Source organism: Blennius ocellaris, assembly GCF_963422515.1.
Source record: "Blennius ocellaris genome assembly, contig: SCAFFOLD_69, whole genome shotgun sequence".
Classification (NCBI taxonomy): Eukaryota; Metazoa; Chordata; class Actinopteri; order Blenniiformes; family Blenniidae; genus Blennius; species Blennius ocellaris.
The window spans coordinates 87,724-107,490 of record NW_027662084.1 but is presented as its reverse complement, the minus strand read 5'-3'; the positions used below and the strand labels follow the sequence as shown (position 1 = coordinate 107,490).

Below are 19,767 nucleotides of genomic sequence, written 5' to 3'. Positions count from 1 at the left end.
GGACGGTAGTGAGCTACTGCCCCCTGCTGGAGGACACTGAGACACCAGGACGGTAGTGAGCTACTGCCCCCTGCTGGAGGACACTGAGACACCAGGAGGGTAGTGAGCTACTGCCCCCTGCTGGAGGACACTGAGACACCAGGAGGGTAGTGAGCTACTGCCCCCTGCTGGAGGACACTGAGACACCAGGACGGTAGTGAGCTACTGCCCCCTGCTGGAGGACACTGAGACACCAGGAGGGTAGTGAGCTACTGCCCCCTGCTGGAGGACACTGAGACACCAGGACGGTAGTGAGCTACTGCCCCCTGCTGGAGGACACTGAGACACCAGGACGGTAGTGAGCTACTGCCCCCTGCTGGAGGACACTGAGACACCAGGAGGGTAGTGAGCTACTGCCCCCTGCTGGAGGACACTGAGACATCAGGAGGGTAGTGAGCTACTGCCCCCTGCTGGAGGACACTGAGACACCAGGAGGGTAGTGAGCTACTGCCCCCTGCTGGAGGACACTGAGACACCAGGAGGGTAGTGAGCTACTGCCCCCTGCTGGAGGACACTGAGACACCAGGAGGGTAGTGAGCTACTGCCCCCTGCTGGAGGACACTGAGACACCAGGACGGTAGTGAGCTACTGCCCCTGCTGGAGGACACTGAGACACCAGGAGGGTAGTGAGCTACTGCCCCCTGCTGGAGGACACTGAGACACCAGGAGGGTAGTGAGCTACTGCCCCCTGCTGGAGGACACTGAGACACCAGGAGGGTAGTGAGCTACTGCCCCCTGCTGGAGGACACTGAGACACCAGGAGGGTAGTGAGCTACTGCCCCCTGCTGGAGGACACTGAGACACCAGGACGGTAGTGAGCTACTGCCCCCTGCTGGAGGACACTGAGACACCAGGAGGGTAGTGAGCTACTGCCCCCTGCTGGAGGACACTGAGACACCAGGAGGGTAGTGAGCTACTGCCCCCTGCTGGAGGACACTGAGACATCAGCAGGGTAGTGAGCTACTGCCCCCTGCTGGAGGACACTGAGACACCAGGAGGGTAGTGAGCTACTGCCCCCTGCTGGAGGACACGGAGACATCAGGACGGCAGTGAGCTACTGCCCCCTGCTGGAGGACACGGAGACATCAGGACGGTAGTGAGCTACTGCCCCCTGCTGGAGGACACGGAGACACCAGGACGGCAGTGAGCTACTGCCCCCTGCTGGAGGACACTGAGACACCAGGACGGTAGTGAGCTACTGCCCCCTGCTGGAGGACACGGAGACACCAGGAGGGTAGTGAGCTACTGCCCCCTGCTGGAGGACACTGAGACACCAGGACGGTAGTGAGCTACTGCCCCCTGCTGGAGGACACTGAGACACCAGGAGGGTAGTGAGCTACTGCCCCCTGCTGGAGGACACGGAGACACCAGGACGGCAGTGAGCTACTGCTCCCTGCTGGAGGACACGGAGACACCAGGACGGCAGTGAGCTACTGCCCCCTGCTGGAGGACACTGAGACACCAGGACGGTAGTGAGCTACTGCCCCCTGCTGGAGGACACGGAGACACCAGGACGGCAGTGAGCTACTGCCCCCTGCTGGAGGACACTGAGACACCAGGACGGTAGTGAGCTACTGCCCCCTGCTGGAGGACACTGAGACACCAGGAGGGTAGTGAGCTACTGCCCCCTGCTGGAGGACACTGAGACACCAGGACGGTAGTGAGCTACTGCCCCCTGCTGGAGGACACTGAGACACCAGGACGGTAGTGAGCTACTGCCCCCTGCTGGAGGACACTGAGACACCAGGAGGGTAGTGAGCTACTGCCCCCTGCTGGAGGACACTGAGACACCAGGACGGTAGTGAGCTACTGCCCCCTGCTGGAGGACACTGAGACATCAGGACGGTAGTGAGCTACTGCCCCCTGCTGGAGGACACTGAGACACCAGGAGGGTAGTGAGCTACTGCCCCCTGCTGGAGGACACTGAGACACCAGGAGGGTAGTGAGCTACTGCCCCCTGCTGGAGGACACTGAGACATCAGGACGGTAGTGAGCTACTGCCCCCTGCTGGAGGACACGGAGACATCAGGACGGTAGTGAGCTACTGCCCCCTGCTGGAGGACACTGAGACACCAGGAGGGTAGTGAGCTACTGCCCCCTGCTGGAGGACACTGAGACACCAGGAGGGTAGTGAGCTACTGCCCCCTGCTGGAGGACACTGAGACACCAGGAGGGTAGTGAGCTACTGGCCCCTGCTGGAGGACACTGAGACACCAGGAGGGTAGTGAGCTACTGCCCCCTGCTGGAGGACACTGAGACACCAGGACGGTAGTGAGCTACTGCCCCCTGCTGGAGGACACTGAGACACCAGGAGGGTAGTGAGCTACTGCCCCCTGCTGGAGGACACTGAGACATCAGGACGGTAGTGAGCTACTGCCCTCTGCTGGAGGACACTGAGACACCAGGAGGGTAGTGAGCTACTGCCCCCTGCTGGAGGACACTGAGACACCAGGAGGGTAGTGAGCTACTGCCCCCTGCTGGAGGACACTGAGACATCAGGAGGGTAGTGAGCTACTGCCCCCTGCTGGAGGACACTGAGACTTGGTTTAAAAGCTTTCAAACACCTTGATAAATGTTGGCTTTTTAAGAAGAGGTTTAATAACAGCAACCTTAAAGGCCTGTGCTGCAGAGCCTGGTACTAAACATAAGAATCAGATATACTTTATTACTACCTGGGGGAGATTCTTGAGTTGATGATTTGGTTTGATAAAGTACTGATGTACTAATTAGGGGGGAAATGTTTTAAAAAGTCCTCTCCTCTCTGCTGTGTTGTGCTGTCAGTCCGTTCCAAAAACCACCAGTCCAGTCGTCCAGAAGAGGAGGAGGGGTGAAAGGGGGAGGAGTCAATTCCCCAGGAATGAAATCCTCACTCAGGCAGAGTGAGACCAGAGAAGAAGCCAGCACCCTCACAACAACTTCCACAGATCAGTAAGTGTCATCTTTCCTCAGTCAATTACTTGAATTAATTACAGACTATTATATTCACAGACAAACAGTTAAACAACAACAGTGACAGTAAAGTACAGATACACACAGTTACATAGAGTTACTAATGCTTATAGTTAGTTACTGATACAATTGTAATCACAGACTGATCCAGAGCAGTGGACAGTTAAAGTTACAGGTACAATTACAGAAGTGTGGCGTTGTACTGTCAATCAACACGGACAGACGATCCTCAGAAGAGGAAGACAGGAGGTGGTGAGGTGCATGATGGGACTTGTGAATAAATGAACCACAATGATTGAATGAATGAATGAAACAGAGACCGAGACAGGTTCCTCCCTGAGCTACAGGCTTTTAATTTCATGCGAGCAGTTAGCAGTTAGCGGTTAGCGGTAGGCGCAATGTCTGGAATGGGAAAACAGTTGCTGCATTGTGATTGGCTGTTGTCACTAAGCTGTAAACACACACACACACGCACACGCACGCACACACACACACACAGATTAAATGCTGAGTGTGTGCCTGCCTCTGACTGTTAGTATCTGTGTGGACTTAATCTTTCACAGGAAGCTTAGAAACACGTTCTCACAGACTAGAAGCTGGTCTGTGACCCTAGCCCTAACCCAAACCCTAACCACGACCTAACCCTACCCCACCTTCTCTCAGGAAGAGCAGACGAACAAACGGATGGAAAAAGAAAAAGATGTGTGTTGGGGGTTGTTGTGGGGGAGTTGAGGCGGGTTGTGAAACTGAGGTTACTGCAGTTCATGTTGAAGCATGTTTGCATGAGTTGAGCTGAGAGGTCCAGAAGAGGGAAAACCTTCTCAGCTGCATCTGTCCTCATCCATTTGTCCTCTGAGCTTTGAGATTTGTCCTCCACAGCTGATTACACTTTATCAAAACATCTGCTCCCACAAGATTAACCACTTCTGAGCTCAGAAATCAAATGGGATATTCTGGACCCTGTTTGAAGTGACAAGAATGTTACAGATTAAATTCAAGTTGACAGGGACAATAATTACTGAAGTAACTAAGACATATCATTACTTATTTAAATTAGTAATTGTAGGAGTACCATCGTGAGATGAGGTGTTTGTGACCAGGCTATTTTCACTCCTATGATGGAAAAGTAAAGTGACCCTGTCAAGATATATAATATCACACAAATAAACCAAACCATTACAAATGATAAGCAGCTAATGTTGGATCACATATTTCACAAATAACCAGAGAGCAACTTAAAACAAAATAATTATTCTTGTGTTTTTAAAGAACAAACTTTGAGGGTCAGTGGAGGAGACATTACGGTTGTGTCACGGTTGTGTCATGGTTGTTTCATGGTTGTCACGGTTGTTTCATAGTTGTGTCACGCTTGTATCACGGTTGTATAACGGTTGTTTCATGATTGTGTCATGGTTGTTTCACGGTTGTTTCACGGTTGTTTCACGGTTGTTTCATAGTTGTGTCACGCTTGTATCACGGTTGTGTCACGGTTGTTTCATGATTGTGTCATGCTTGTATCACGGTTGTGTCACGGTTGTTTCATGGTTGTCACGGTTGTTTCACGGTTGTTTCACGGTTGTTTCACGGTTGTTTCATGGTTGTCACGGTTGTTTCACGGTTGTTTCATAGTTGTGTCACGCTTGTATCACGGTTGTGTCACGGTTGTTTCATGGTTGTCACGGTTGTTTCACGGTTGTTTCACGGTTGTTTCATGGTTGTCACGGTTGTTTCACGGTTGTTTCATAGTTGTGTCACGCTTGTATCACGTTTGTGTCACGGTTGTTTCATGGTTGTGTCATGCTTGTATCACGGTTGTGTCACGGTTGTATCACGGTTGTGTCACGGTTGTTTCACGGTTGTGTTGCGTTTGTGTCACGTTTGTGTCACGGTTGTGTCACAGTTGTGTCACGGTTGTATCACGTTTGTGTCACGGTTGTGTCACAGTTGTGTCACGGTTGTGTCACGTTTGTGTCACGATTGTTTCACAGTTGTGTCACGCTTGTATCACGGTTGTGTCACGGTTGTTTCGTGGTTGTGTCATGATTGTGTCATGATTGTGTCACGGTTGTGTCACGTTTGTGTCACGGTTGTGTCACGATTGTTTCACAGTTGTGTCACGGTTGTGTCATGATTGTGTCATGATTGTGTCACGGTTGTGTCACGTTTGTGTCACGGTTGTTTCACGGTTGTGTCACGATTGTTTCACAGTTGTGTCACGGTTGTGTCATGCTTGTATCACGGTTGTGTCACGGTTGTTTCACAGTTGTGTCACGGTTGTATCACGTTTGTGTCACGGTTGTGTCACGGTTGTGTCATGTTTGTGTCACGATTGTTTCACAGTTGTGTCACGGTTGTGTCACGTTTGTGTCACGGTTGTTTCATGGTTGTGTCACGATTGTTTCACGGTTGTTTCACGGTTGTTTCACGGTTGTGTCATGCTTGTATCACGGTTGTGTCACGCTTGTTTCATAGTTGTGTCACGCTTGTATCACGGTTGTGTCACGGTTGTTTCATAGTTGTGTCACGCTTGTATCACGGTTGTGTCATGGTTGTTTCATGGTTGTGTCATGCTTGTATCACGGTTGTGTCACGGTTGTGTCACGGTTGTGTCACGGTTGTTTCACGGTTGTGTTGCGTTTGTGTCACGTTTGTGTCACGGTTGTGTCACGGTTGTGTCACGGTTGTGTCACGGTTGTATCACGTTTGTGTCACGGTTGTGTCACGGTTGTGTCACGTTTCTGTCACGATTGTTTCACAGTTTTGTCACGGTTGTGTCACGTTTGTGTCACGATTGTTTCACAGTTGTGTCACGGTTGTGTCACGTTTGTGTCACGATTGTTTCACAGTTGTGTCACGTTTGTGTCACGGTTGTTTCACGGTTGTGTCATGCTTGTATCACGGTTGTGTCACGGTTGTTTCGTGGTTGTGTCATGATTGTGTCATGATTGTGTCACGTTTGTATCACGTTTGTGTCACGGTTGTGTCACGTTTGTGTCACGATTGTTTCACAGTTGTGTCACGGTTGTGTCACGTTTGTGTCACGGTTGTTTCATGGTTGTGTCACGATTGTGTCACGATTGTTTCACAGTTGTGTCACGGTTGTGTCATGCTTGTATCACGGTTGTGTCACGGTTGTTTCGTGGTTGTGTCATGATTGTGTCGTGATTGTGTCACGGTTGTTTCACGGTTGTGTCACGATTGTTTCACAGTTGTGTCACGATTGTTTCACAGTTGTGTCACGGTTGTGTCATGCTTGTATCACGGTTGTGTCACGGTTGTTTCGTGGTTGTGTCATGATTGTGTCACGGTTGTTTCACGGTTGTGTCACGGTTGTGTCACGGTTGTGTCACGGTTGTGTCACGGTTGTGTCACGACCTGTGTCAGACTCTTCCATGAAGGTCTTGTTTATGTGACTATGGCCACATGGTGGAAAGGGGCACTGGCACTCCTCAGTCTGCTAAATCTTCCTGCAGGTCTTTAAAGTCAAATGTGGGTGTTGCTCTAGCTTTCTGACCAGCCTATAAGCTGTTCTCTCTGAGGGTTTCCTTGGTCTTCCTGATCTCATCTTGACCTCCACAGTTCCCCTCACCTGCCATATCTTAATCATACCTGGCACTGTGGAAACTGCAAGCTGAAAATGCTTTGCTATCTTCTTGTAGCCCTCCCCAGCATTGTGGGCATCAATAACTTTCATTCTTCCTGTCTTACACAGCTTCTTAGAGGAACCCATGGTTGTTGAAAGTTTGCACAAGGTTTGTGGAGTCACCGTATTTAAGAAACCTTGAATTTGGTTCCAGCTGGCACTCCCTAATAACGGCTGATGATATTTGCTGCTAATATCCCACAAAAAGTACACTTGTCCTCTGGAGACTGACTGTTTACATCCCACGGACACCCCCCCCCCCCCCCACGTGTCCTTCCTCGTGGACTCCTCAGACTGCTGTTGGCAGCACCAGCACCCCCTACTGTTCTCCTCTGTCAATTACATCCTTACCAACTGTGTTCTCAAAACTAAACCCTCTTCCTGCTTTCTCCTCACCCTCGAACATCCAAATCTTTCATGTGGAGACTATTTGTGTTCCACGGCTATTTTACCATTTTAGACGAGATGAATCCCACAGGAGAGGAGTTAAACATAGGAATCTGATAAAAATCAAAACTGCTCCTATCAGTAAACAAAATCCCACAACAATCAAATGTGGACTGTTAAATATTCCTTCACTATCATCTAACTCTTTACTTGTAAGTGATTTAATAACAGACCACAAATTGATTTATTGCCCCTCACTGAAACCTGGTTAAAAAGAGATGAATATCTCAGCCTCAATGAAGAAACCCCTCCCATCATGTTCATCACCATCTTCCTGGAGAAACTGGACGAGGAGGAGGAGGAGCATCTATTTATAGCTCTAGTCTTCTTATCCATCCCAGACCTAAAACTAACCAGGAATCTTTAACGTCTCACTCTAAATCTTCTGCATTGTGACTGAAAAACCCAGCAGCCAGTTCTACTTGTCATGGTGGACGTCCTCCTGGACCAAACTCTGAATTTCTGTCTGAACTCTCAGACTTTCTCTCTACTTTAGTCCTGAGCTCAGATAAAGTCATCATAGTGGGAGACTTTGATATTCATGTAGATGTTGACAATGACGGCCTTAACATGGCATTCAGCTCATTACTGGACACAAGTGGATTTTCACAGAAGGTGATTGAACCCACTCATTATCTTAATCACACACTTGATCTTGTTCTCACTTACAGTATTGACATTGATCAACTAACAGTTTTTCCCCACAACCCTCTGTTGTCAGATCACTTCCTGATATCATTCAAATTTACATTAACTGCCTTTATCCTGCCTTTTAACTGCCTTCCGCATCATGAAGGACTCCACCCACCCAGCACATGGACTGTTTCAGCCCCTCCCCTCAGGAAAGCGGCTGAGGAGCATTCGGAGCAAAACCACCAGGCTCAGGAACAGCTTCTTCCCCGAAGCTGTGAGACTAGTGAACTCGAGCCATGTTCCATAGACTCCCTCACAATTTTGCACTACAAACACTTTACACTTTACATTTCTGCTCTTGTATATTTATATATATTTTACGCTCTATATATTTTTATTACTGGCTTACCGGGACCTGAGTCCAAATTTCGTATCATTTCTTTTTGATATGACAATAAAGAATCCTTGAATCCTTGAATTTATAGCCCCTGAAAACAAACTGAAATATAAGAGATATCTATCAGACAATGTTGGAACCAAATTCAGGGAAGTTCTCCACCAATACTGACTTCAATACCATCGTGGATCCAGCAGTAAACAGCTGCCACACCTTCAGCCCTACTCAGGTTGAGTGGTTGTAGATGGACCAGCAGTAAACAGCTGCCACACCTTCAGCCCTACTCAGGTTGACTTGGTTGTAGATGTACCAGCAGTAAACAGCTGCCACACCTTCAGCCCTACTCAGGTTGACTTGGTTGTAGATGGACCAGCAGTAAACAGCTGCCACACCTTCAGCCCTACTCAGGTTGACTTGGTTGTAGATGGACCAGCAGTAAACAGCTGCCACACCATCAGCCCTACTCAGGTTGACTTGGTTGTAGATGGACCAGCAGTAAACAGCTGCCACACCTTCAGCCCTACTCAGGTTGACTTGGTTGTAGATGGACCAGCAGCCTTACTTCGCTCCACACTTGATTGTGTTGCACCTTGAAGATAAAAGCAACAAGTCAGAGGAGGATAGCTCCGTGGTATAATGATAATCTGAGAACTCTAAAGAAATCAGCATGAAAATTAGAGAAGAAAAGGTTCTTCACTCAGTTAGAGGTATTTCAAACAGCCTGGAGAGATAGTTTGTTAATCTATAAAAAATCCCTTTGCAAAACACAAAACCCCATACTATTCCTCCTTAACAGAAGAAAACAAGAACAATCCTAGATTTCTCTTCTGTACAATAGCCAGACTAACAAATAGTCACAGCTCTGTCGAACCTCATATCCCATCTCTAATAACAGGTTATGTACCACTAGCCTTTAACGTTGCTGCTGTTAAACCTCTTCTTAAAAAACACATCCTTGACTCAGGAGTCTTAGCAAGTTACAGGCCAATATCCAACCTTCAAGTCATAACTTAGTCCAGTTTTGACAGCAAATTGTGATTCTGGGCTATTAGTCTTTTTTTAAAGGGATCAGACAGAAAGAGATTTTCCAAGGCAGAATTGGGGGGGGGGGGGGCTCAGTAGGAATAGATGGAAACAGGCTCTTTATAAAACTCCTGATCTGTAAGTATTTGAAGAAGTCTTTGCTCTTGTTGGAACCCAGCCTTAAGCCCACTGGTTCATTACGGTTCTTTAATCCTATACTTGGTTGTTTAAAAAAGGTCTCATGACGGCGAGATACGCTTTACCATTCATTTGGCAAATAAAGTAAAAATTGCCATGTGCAATGTGCAGTGCTGGACATGAACGTGTCTTTTGCAGGACTACGAGCACAGTATCCAACTTCCATGGTTCGGCACTTTACTTCTGGGTGGGGCCACACCCCGAAAATAGGTTGGGCTTCAGTGTGATTGATCAATTTGGTCACGGCGTCTGTTGCCAACTGGAATCAGACATCTTTAATCAATGTGTGTTGTGAAAGCTGTATGTGCGTATGTTGTTATCCGGAGTAGCTGAGTTCTATCTCTGTTGTTGTGCCATCCTACGTCAGGCTGATAGCAGAACAACCTTATCCTGCGATGAATGGTCAGAATATCCTGGATCTAAGCATACATGTAAATCATGATCATAGCATTGCTAATTTAATATCATTCACTCTATAAGTTGCATTCTTCTTGTAAATGTTAAAATGAGAAGGAAATATTATTCACAAGATCAGATCGTATGTTTAAGAAAGTCATTGTCCCTCGGCCCACTGAGCAACAGTAGTTCAAATGACGTCTTTCAGGCGTCTGCAGGGAGGCCAGAATCAAAGTTGTTTTGCACATCTTTCCTGGACTTTGCTTCAAGGTCCAGTCTGGATGTCATATGAATGTCCAAACAAGACTTCTGGATGATGTGATGTTAACCGTTAACTGTTTTACAAGTGAAGGGGACTTGTGATTAGGAGCTCACAGGTTTGACTCCGACAGCTGATATGTCACCACTGTGGGTCCTGGAGCAAGAACCTTGACCTCCAGTCGCTCTCTGTAGTGCAATAATATGGCGGCACCAACACACTATACAATAGGATTGGTCAATGTGGATAAAATGAATTTCCCCAAGGGCATTAATGTAGTATGACGAGTTCACTTGAGTAACTCTGAGATTCTCTGCCAGACTAAACCACAACTGAAAACAAACAGAACCAAACATATATCTTCACTTTGTCTTTGTTTCAGGTCGGTATGTTCAGCTTTGGAATGATTCCCTGCTTCTTATCCGTGTTATTTTCTTTGGTGTTTTCACTCCAAACCACTGCTGAACCTGCAGGCTGCAAAATCCGAATCACCGACAAAGGACTGGAGATGTGTGAGTACATGGCATGAGCATATTGTTAAATATACATTCATTCAGATTTACAGACAAAACCACCGGGATTGCTCTGAGATGGAGGGAGGGACTTGGGGTAACAACATGCAATAACCTTGTTGATGATACCACACAGATCCAAACACCTTCCAACTTACAAGAGTTATGTAAGATGAGCCTGAGCAGCAGATTCCAGGCAGAAGCAACCTGCATATCAAACATAAACAAACACATAATTAAGTAAAAGAAAAAAGTCAGATTTGACATTTTGAAGAATGGTAGCAAAAAAACAAGCAGTCGTAGCTACACTTTAAAATTTCCTTGAACTGTATGTGCAGGCCGAGAGTCTTTAGATTTTCTGCATTCCTGAGATGCTTCAGATTTTTTCATTCTAAAATGACCCACCTCCTTGAATCTTGATGTGGCCCAGGTCCAAATAAGATGGGCTGAACCCAGAGATCCTTTGTTTTCACCTTGAAGTGCTGAGGTGGTCCTAGTAATGAAATTGTGAGCATTTTCCAGGTCCTGGAGTCCAGTGGTGTTCTGGTCCCAGGTGAACGAGATAACCATAGGTCCTAGACTGTGAGTGTGTTTGTGAATGGAATAAAAGACACATAGATGAAGTCTCTTCACATTTCTTTCTGATGCACCATGCTCAGAAGAACCCATGAAACACCTTAACTCAGAGAAAATCTCTTCCTGACCAGAAGCTTGGAAACTTCTTGGTTTCTCCTGCTGACTTGAAATCTGAGTCACAGGATGAATCTGAATTGGCTGAACATGCTTCAGGCTCTGAAGTCACATTTACTTACCAGTAACCTGAGACTAGTCGAAGGTTCTCATCTGTAAAGGCTGGTTTCCAAATGTTGGCAGAGTTCTTGAGTTTTGTCCTGTTTAAAGTTACGTTTTACACATTTTGCATTTTCAGTGAAGACCGAGACTCAGAAGTTTGTGGAAGAGGAGCTCAGTAACATCAGCATGCCTGAGATGAAGGGCAAAGATGGACGTTTCCAATACACCATCAATGAGTACTTCTATAATTACATATGCAGCTTTCCTTTGATACAAACACTACATGACTGGATAAACAACAGCCCACTCTGTTGTTGACAGTGTGAAGATAAGAGAGCTGAACCTGACTCACGTTGACCTGAAGTTCATCCCCGACGTTGGCTTGTTGTTTGACGTTCAGAACTCGTCCATCTCACTGAGTTTTAACAGAAGGGTCCTCTACTGGTTCTTGTAAGTTCCCACAAAACCCAGTCATTTAACACTGAAGGAGGATTCCAGGTGAGAAAGAGCAGGAAACTTGAGTGATAATGATGATGATGTTGTGTTTCAGCTATGATACAGGGAATATTAATGCATCTGCAGATGGTGTCAACATCAACACTGTTCTGAAACTGATCAGAGATGATGATGGTCGACTGAAGATCAACAACATCACATGTGATGCCAAAATCAGCAAAATGAAGGCCAAGTTCAGCGGGACGCTTGGGTCAGCCACTAAAAGATCACTTCAACCAATCATCATCAGGTTTCACTAATCAACAACACTTAGTCAATTGTAAGACCTCTGACAGCCAATCAAATATGTTTCTCAGGAGAGTTTACGACTTCCTCGCCAGATTTTTGACAACAGGCATGCGCTTCTTCCTCAACCAGCAGGTGACCTACCCGTCTCTCTCTCTGATTCACCTCTCTCTCTCTTACTCACCGCTCTCTCTCTGATTCCCCTCTCTCCCTCTGATTCACCTCTCTCTCCCGCTGATTCACCTCTCTCTCCCTCTGATTCACCTCTTTCTCTCTCTCTCTCTCTCTCTCTCTTACTCACCTCTCCCTCTGATTCACCTCTCTCTCTCTAATTCACCCCTCTCTCTCTCTCTCTCTCTCTCTCTTACTCACCTCTCTCTGACTGTCTCTCTCTCAGATCTGCCCGGCTCTGCACCATGCCGCTCTGGTAGATGTAAACTCGATGTTGGACACCATCCCTGTGAGGATAGAAGTGGATGAGTTCATTGGAATCGATTATGCTCTGATTGAGGATCCAGCAGTGACGTCTCGGAGCCTGGACATGCACTTCAGGGTGGGATTTGGACAAATAAGATGCCTGGACTGAGAAACACTCCTGTTGACAATGTATGTTATTTCTGCAGGGGATGTTTTTCGACTTGGCTCACCAGAACGTGACGCAGCTTAACTTGGCTGTGGACCCAATCATCACAGAGTATGACCGGATGGTGTATTTGGCTCTGTCTGAGTTCTTTTTTGACAGTGGCATGTTCTCCTACTACACTGCAGGAATCTTCCAGATGGACATCGTCAATGAGAAGGTCATTCAAACTGTACAGTGATACAACAGCAGACATTAAATACTATCCATCCAACTCGCTCGCTCGCTCGCTCGCACGCACGCACGCACGCACACACACACACACACACACACACACACACACACACACACACACACACACACACACACAAAATATATAGTGTGTATATATATAATCGTATAGACTGTACATTCTACTACATTCTTGTTGTAGAACTGCTCGATCGCAATTTTACTATCTGGTAGTGAAGATGAAATCATTGTGGAATCAAAGTTCACCAAGCATGATGCACAAATATTTCAGGTCTCCAAGACATTCCCCCAGGAGGATATGGTTTCAGATGTTTCATGCATAAGGCAAAATGGTGGACTTCCTGTTGTGGTCAGAGCAGAGGTGTGCAAACCCGGTCCTGGAGGGTCAGTGTCCTGCATGTTTTAGTCTCTCCCTGCTTCAGCAGACCTGAATCTGATGATGATGTCATCACCAAGGTTGTAAAAAAGCTCAATAACAAGCCCCTCATTGCAATCAGTTGTGTTGCAACTGGGAGGAGCTAAACCCTGCAGGACGCCACACCTCCAGGACAGAGTTTGGACACCCCTGGTCTAGAGGATGAGTGTCAGTCACATTATTGTGCAGCTTGACATGTTGCATAAGTCTATCACATTTCTTGGACATAGGTGAAATGTGTGCTGCTCATAGTAGATGTTTAAAATGTGAAAACAATATGGGGCAGGGGCACTCTTGAGCCATTTTGTCAGACACGTGGGCAATGAGTATTAAAATATGAAATAGTTCACTTCTGATGTATTTGCAAATGATGACGAAGGTTTAAGCACCGTTTAGGCTGTGAAAATAGAAGAAAGTACAATAACAACAGCAATAATAATACTTTGTTGCATTCAATATGGTCTTGCTTGGATGTGCTCAGAAGTAGAGACATTTTGTCTCTGTTTTTAGTGTTGAACTCTAACATTTTCTGTTTGTGTTGCTTTGGTATATAGATGCCTAAAGATCTGGAAATGTTATTGAGAACAACATACTTTGGAGCCATAATGATGCTGGTAAGTGAAAGTTCAATAGAGAAACACACTGGGGACAGTAGAAACATGGTGGAAACACAGTGAAACACAACAGACACAGTGTATAAGAGACAAATCGGAGGGTAGAAGAGGAATATTGCACAAACAATACAGACACTTTGGAAACACAGTACAACCAAAGTAATAATCATGCATAGGTTTCATATAGTGCTTTTCTTGACACTCAAAGATGCTTTAAATTGCATTATTCATTCTCTACATACTGGATGGTGGTAAACTACGCCTGTAAAACAACTGATCTGAAGAAGCCAAATGGTCCCACTGCTTCCTCTACCATGAAAGTCTTGCATCAAAAAACATGTCGCCAGGGTTCAACCAGGTGATGGATGTGAACTCCAGATGTTTTGCCAAGCTTTGTGAAGACAGAGAAGCAGATCATGTCCAGCAGCTCTATCAAGTGAGGTGAGACAGTTCTCAAGAGGACAGGTCCTCAAGCGTTTGTTTGAACTCGGGAATGAGGTCTTCTCTTTTCTCACCGAGAAGAAAATCTCCTCTTGAATATTACTACACCGACACAAAGTTCACAGCTAAACTGCTAAACTACCTCTGAGACATTTTTTCATTGCTGAACCAGCTGAACATCTCTTCAAGGGAGAAATAGCAACATATTTTGTATTACAGACAAAGTTCAAGCTTTCAAGTGGAAACTTGCTTTGTGAACTAAGAGGCCCAGGAAAAGAGGATGGACATGTTTCCTCTTTTGTCTGACATTTTGGAAAACTCTCCTCTGATGAAGATCAGTGACTCTGGCCTCCATGAAGACGTCTTAAAGACGTCATCTGGACCACTGTTGCTAAGTGGGGAGCGTTGTGTGGGGGGAAACTGATGGGGGGGGTTCTTGGTGAGGGAGAGCTGATTGGGGTTGAGGGTCTTGGTCAGGGGGAGCTGGTGGGGGTCAAGAGTCTAGGTCAGGGGGAGGTGATGGGGTTGAGGGTCTTGGTCAGGGGGAGCTGGTGGGGGTCAATAGTCTAGGTCAGGGGGAGGTGATGGGGTTGAGGGTCTTGGTCAGGGGGAGCTGGTGGGGGTCAAGAGTCTAGGTCAGGGGGAGGTGATGGGGTTGAGGGTCTTGGTCAGGGGGAGCTGGTGGGGGTCAAGAGTCTTGGTCAGGGGGAGCTGGTGGGGTTGAGGATCTTGGTCAAAGGGAGCTGGTGGGGGTCAAGAGTCTTGGTCACAATGCATGTTTTTGAGACTGTAGGAGGAAACCTGCAAACACACAGGGGAACATACAAATTCTACACAGAGAGGCCCTCGACTGGTATTTGAACCAGGACTCTCACTCTCAGCTGAAAGCACTAACCATTTTGTTGGAAATATTAACCTCAAATTTCTATGCAAGTAAGAAGCAAGCAAGCACCTTTATTTATTCAGCACTTTAAATGAAGTGCAGTGAATCAAAATGCTTTACAATATAATAAATAATGTGCAGATACACACAGTGCACAATTCACACATTATAGAATCGATACAAGGTAATCCAATGACAACAGTTAAAACTCCTAAGAAGATAACACGTCAGAACCTTACAGTGCAGTTTGTTCACAGAACAGTAGAAACTAGTAGAAAACAATAATGCAGCACATAGTGGAGAAAAACTGACAAGTCATTGGAGATACTTTGGAAACACAGTATGGATGCACAGTGGAGACACAAATGAAGCATGTTATATTCATACCTGGGTAAAGACTGTCTGCTTTTTTCATATTCTCTTGATGTGCGGTGTGGATAGAATCCATCTCTGGTGGACGCTCCACTGTCGCTACAGCTCGCTGTTAACTCCCCTCCAAAAACCTCCATCAAGACGTCTGGAGCAACTGTTGTCATGACAGCCATTGTTAAAGTGATGCTGCTGCCACCAGGTCAGCCCCCGGTCCAGCTCAGCAGCATGACCATGGTACACACACACACACACACACACACACACACACACACACACACACACACACACACACACACACACACACACACACACACACACACACACACACACACACACACACACACACACACACACACACACACACACACACACACACACAGCCTGTACCAAATATTTTTCTGATTGTGTGCGTGAAAATCAAACTTTTTCAGCTCTTTGGGATCATATCGATCAATCGTCTGTGTACATGTGTCTCAGTAAATTAGCCCATTTTACCAGAAAAATGGTGAGTTCAACTACAACCCATCAACACTTTTCTTTCTTCTTTTAGGAAACTAAGTTTAATGCCAAAGTTTCCATGAGAGGAAAACGTTTGTCAGTTCATGCTGACCTCCGCAGGTATTTGCACTTATGTCTTTGTATGATTGCCTTCTCCCTTAAATCCTAAAATCAGATCCATCCCAAATTGAGAACTGGTCCTAGGAGTAGTTACTCAGTGAAGAGTTGTCCAGTATCTTTGTGGTGGTCCTATGTCTCTTCCAGCGTCTTGTGTCACTCACCCGTGTGTGACTGTTTCATGATTCTGTAGTGCTTTCAAGTTTGACTTGTGTCGAAAGGCTCAAATACACTGTGATATTTGGCTGTCGGATATGAAGGATTGTATCATGAGAGAATCTTGAGTCAAGTGTATGGTGAGAGTGCTGATTGGCGCTGTATGTCAGACCGTGTGCCGGATTCCCCAGACCGCCCAGTTGGTGGTCAGAAGTCTGTGATCAACACTGGCAGATATTTGGGGTGATTCAGGTGCTGCTGCAACCTCAACATGTTTGTTTGCTTCACATGGAGTGTATTTTGTTGGAAAATGAAAGACCACAAGTGGAAATGTTAACATAAAATGCTAGTAGATGCTAATAGATGCTAACAAGACTTACTTCAAGCTCCCATTGTAACATTGCCTTCTAGGTTGTCTTTCCTGTCTGAGCCACAACCGCATGCAGATTCTCTCCCTTCTCTTCTTTTGCGATTTCTTTCCAACTACATAAATGCCACAAGGTCATGTGCATGATTCTGCGATTATGCAATCAGTCGACAGGATTATGCAATATGCTTCACATTGCGGCTGAGCGCAAGTATGTGTTCATTTAGTCTGTAGACATGATTATTTACATTCATCTGTGTGAGAAACAGTGACTACTAAATATGGCTAATATCACAGTGAAGGGAAGACTTAAGAAGGCATTGTGTCCTTGAGATAGGGTTAGGGTTAGGATGAGGGTTATGGTCAGTGACCTCATATCACTATGGGACGAGCTGGTCTCATTCCACTGGTTTTTTTGTCTCTCAAGTCACTGAGGTGCTCTGTTTTATCTGTCATGGTTTCATGTTTCTTGGGTGTTATAGTGTCCTTATCAATTCTCTGTGGTGTTTCTCAGCGACACTGAAGCCTTTCTTTTGTTGCAGATTTAAGATCTTCTCCAACCAGTCTGCGCTGGAGTCTCTGGCTGTGAGTGTTTTCAGAGAAAACATGAACATGCACACAAGGGATTTCATCTGATGTGCGCGCGCGTGTGTGTGTGTGTGTGTGTGTAGCTAATTCCTCTGCAGGCTCCACTGAAGACAATGCTGCAGATGTCTGTGGTTCCTCTGATCAACAGTGAGTATCAAACCAGGCTGTGAGGGACAGAGTGGACACAGACCTGAAGATGAGATGTGGATCTTTTGTGTCTTCAGATTGGACAAAGAGAGGAGTACGGATCCCTCTTGCTGATGGGATGGATTTCATCGAGGAGGTAGTTGAGTATCACAATGTAAGAAGATTCTCACATCAAACATACTTCTGATTGGCTGAAAGCCTAAGTATGGCTGTGTTGGTGCTGCCCCCTGTTGATAGCAGCTGTGTTTGTCTTGTAGGGGTTCATTGTGATCGGAGCCAATCTTCACTTTAGTAAAGGACTGAGAGACATGGTGGCAGGAAGTATGGAGACAGACGCCCAGCCCAACACCCTGTGAAGTCTATAGCTGAAGAGTCTTTACAGCAAAAACACTATTTAAATACATTTAATAAAGAGAGTATATGAATTTCATTTTTGCAATGCTTTCCCACAGACTCAGCAGTACCCAAATAACGTAAAAAAACACATTTGGTTGGATTTATGCACAAAGACAATACCAAAGACAGCAACAAAGCCACCCACCACAACCATCCTACAGCATGTCGACAAGAAGTGCAAAATCTTGTCCAATTAACCAGAACAGTAATGACGGCAAAATAACTGGTAATAACAATAACAACAACAACAATAATAATTACACACACACACACACACACACACACACACACACACACACACACACACACACACACACACACACACACACACACACACACACACACACACACACACACACACACACACTACCAGAGGTCCAGCTTGACAATCCCACCTTCACCCAGTGCTTCTTAACTTTCCCAGACACACACCGACTGGCAGCCCCCCCCCCCCAAAGTTTAACCAGAGCTCGGGAAAAGGGAGTTTGGATGGAGTACCAGGGGTAATTTTGACACTATAATATTTCTGAGTTTCCCTTGAATACTAAGGGTGAATTTTTACTCCCGGGAATCTCATAAGGAACTTCAGAAAAAGGACAATTTCAAATACACCCCTCGTACTCCAAGGAAACTGAAAAATAATTAGAAAGTGTTACAATCAACCCTGGTAATCCAGCCAAACTCAGAAAAATGACAGTGTTAATCAAAACCTATGTGTTTACGTAGGTTGCCACCAGAAGTGGCTGTAGAGCTGCGTTCTATCATTCTTCACTTCCATTCTTCTCCCATGTTGAAGCATTTGATTCAGACACGTCCAGAAATAAAGTGAAAAGTGCAGAAATTCACTATGTGATGCCAAAATGTTGAAAAATAAGCCGCAAGCTCATTCATAGGTAATTTTGTTTTCAATGGTGACTCCGGGGCTCCAGACTAACGCAAGACGGATGTACAAAAAACACTAGAGATACGAGGAGACTCTATGTTTTCTGTCTGTTTGGTCTGCATTCAAGGTTCAGGACAGACTAGATGGGGCGACTCGGATGAAACCGATGAATACAGTCCGTCTCCTCGTTCTTGTATGAGCACTGTCAACGCTACGTTGGTGAGATCAGTGACACATCACATTTTGGAGTGACACAGTGATGCAGCTCTCACATGCCTCCATTTCTGGTGGAAACAGAACCAGTTCTTTGGCGGTGCTCATTTAAGAACTGGCCCGGAACGAGTTCCTGGTTCTTTCTGGTGGAAATGAACTATCTATGTTCATTCTCTCTTTCACTGTCCTCCTAATGTTTATTTACACATTCACTGTCTGTTATCTTGTTAAGAAAAAATGCACTAATTTGAAAAAAAAAAGTTTGTTTGTCATGATCAGTTAGTCAAACACTGACACCATTTATTGATTAACCTTTGACAGGAAATATTAGTTTCACAAATCATTGATATATTCATTCATTTAATTACAATGTCTTCTTTTTCCTTCATGTATTACGAACATGTAACATGACAATAAAATGAAAATATCTAAATTAGTTTCTTTAACTTGACTTCATTCCTGTGGCTGTTTGGAGTCCTGAGTGTATAACAAATTGATTGTATTCATTTTATTGAGTGTATTAAAAATCCAGACACTCCATCTTATCCCTCCACCTCGGACCTCTGAAATTTCAATACTGGAAATCAACATCCTGGTGGCGACTCCTGAAGGAAGCAGTGCTTGGGCTCTCGCTGAACCGCAACCGTAACCCTAACCCTGATGGTGTGAAGCACTCTGGCACTGGCCTTGGACCTACGAGGAATTGGCACTCTCCAGTGAGGAATTGGTGCTCTCCAGTGAGGAATTGGTGCTCTCCAGTGAGGAATTGGTGCTCTCCGGTGAGGAATTGGTGCTCTCCGGTGAGGAATTGGTGCT

The 19,767-nt window shown here is 45.8% G+C and overlaps 1 protein-coding gene across 1 annotated transcript; it reads left to right on the top strand.

The window, feature by feature from the left end:
* The first annotated feature begins 2,549 nt into the window (after positions 1-2,549).
* Positions 2,550-19,341, top strand: pltp (phospholipid transfer protein). Its single transcript, XM_080521764.1, has 15 exons — positions 2,550-2,967; positions 10,367-10,496; positions 11,425-11,524; positions 11,610-11,738; positions 11,839-11,994; positions 12,101-12,164; positions 12,427-12,582; positions 12,653-12,829; positions 13,831-13,890; positions 15,656-15,820; positions 16,137-16,204; positions 17,267-17,309; positions 17,396-17,459; positions 17,537-17,613; positions 17,717-19,341. Exons 2-15 carry the CDS (start codon positions 10,373-10,375, stop codon positions 17,813-17,815), a joined length of 1,482 nt encoding a protein of 493 aa, XP_080377890.1. The 5' UTR covers positions 2,550-2,967; positions 10,367-10,372; the 3' UTR covers positions 17,816-19,341.
* Positions 19,342-19,767: the final 426 nt, after the last annotated feature.

Excerpts from the sequence above, each read along its gene's own strand:
- pltp (XM_080521764.1), top strand. The coding sequence starts at position 10,373 with ATGTTCAGCTTTGGAATGATTCCCTGCTTCTTATCCGTGTTATTTTCT. Across the intron at positions 12,583-12,652 it reads GCCTGGACATGCACTTCAGG|GGGATGTTTTTCGACTTGGC; the intron begins GTGGGATTTGGA and ends TTATTTCTGCAG. Across the intron at positions 17,460-17,536 it reads TGTGGTTCCTCTGATCAACA|ATTGGACAAAGAGAGGAGTA; the intron begins GTGAGTATCAAA and ends TTGTGTCTTCAG.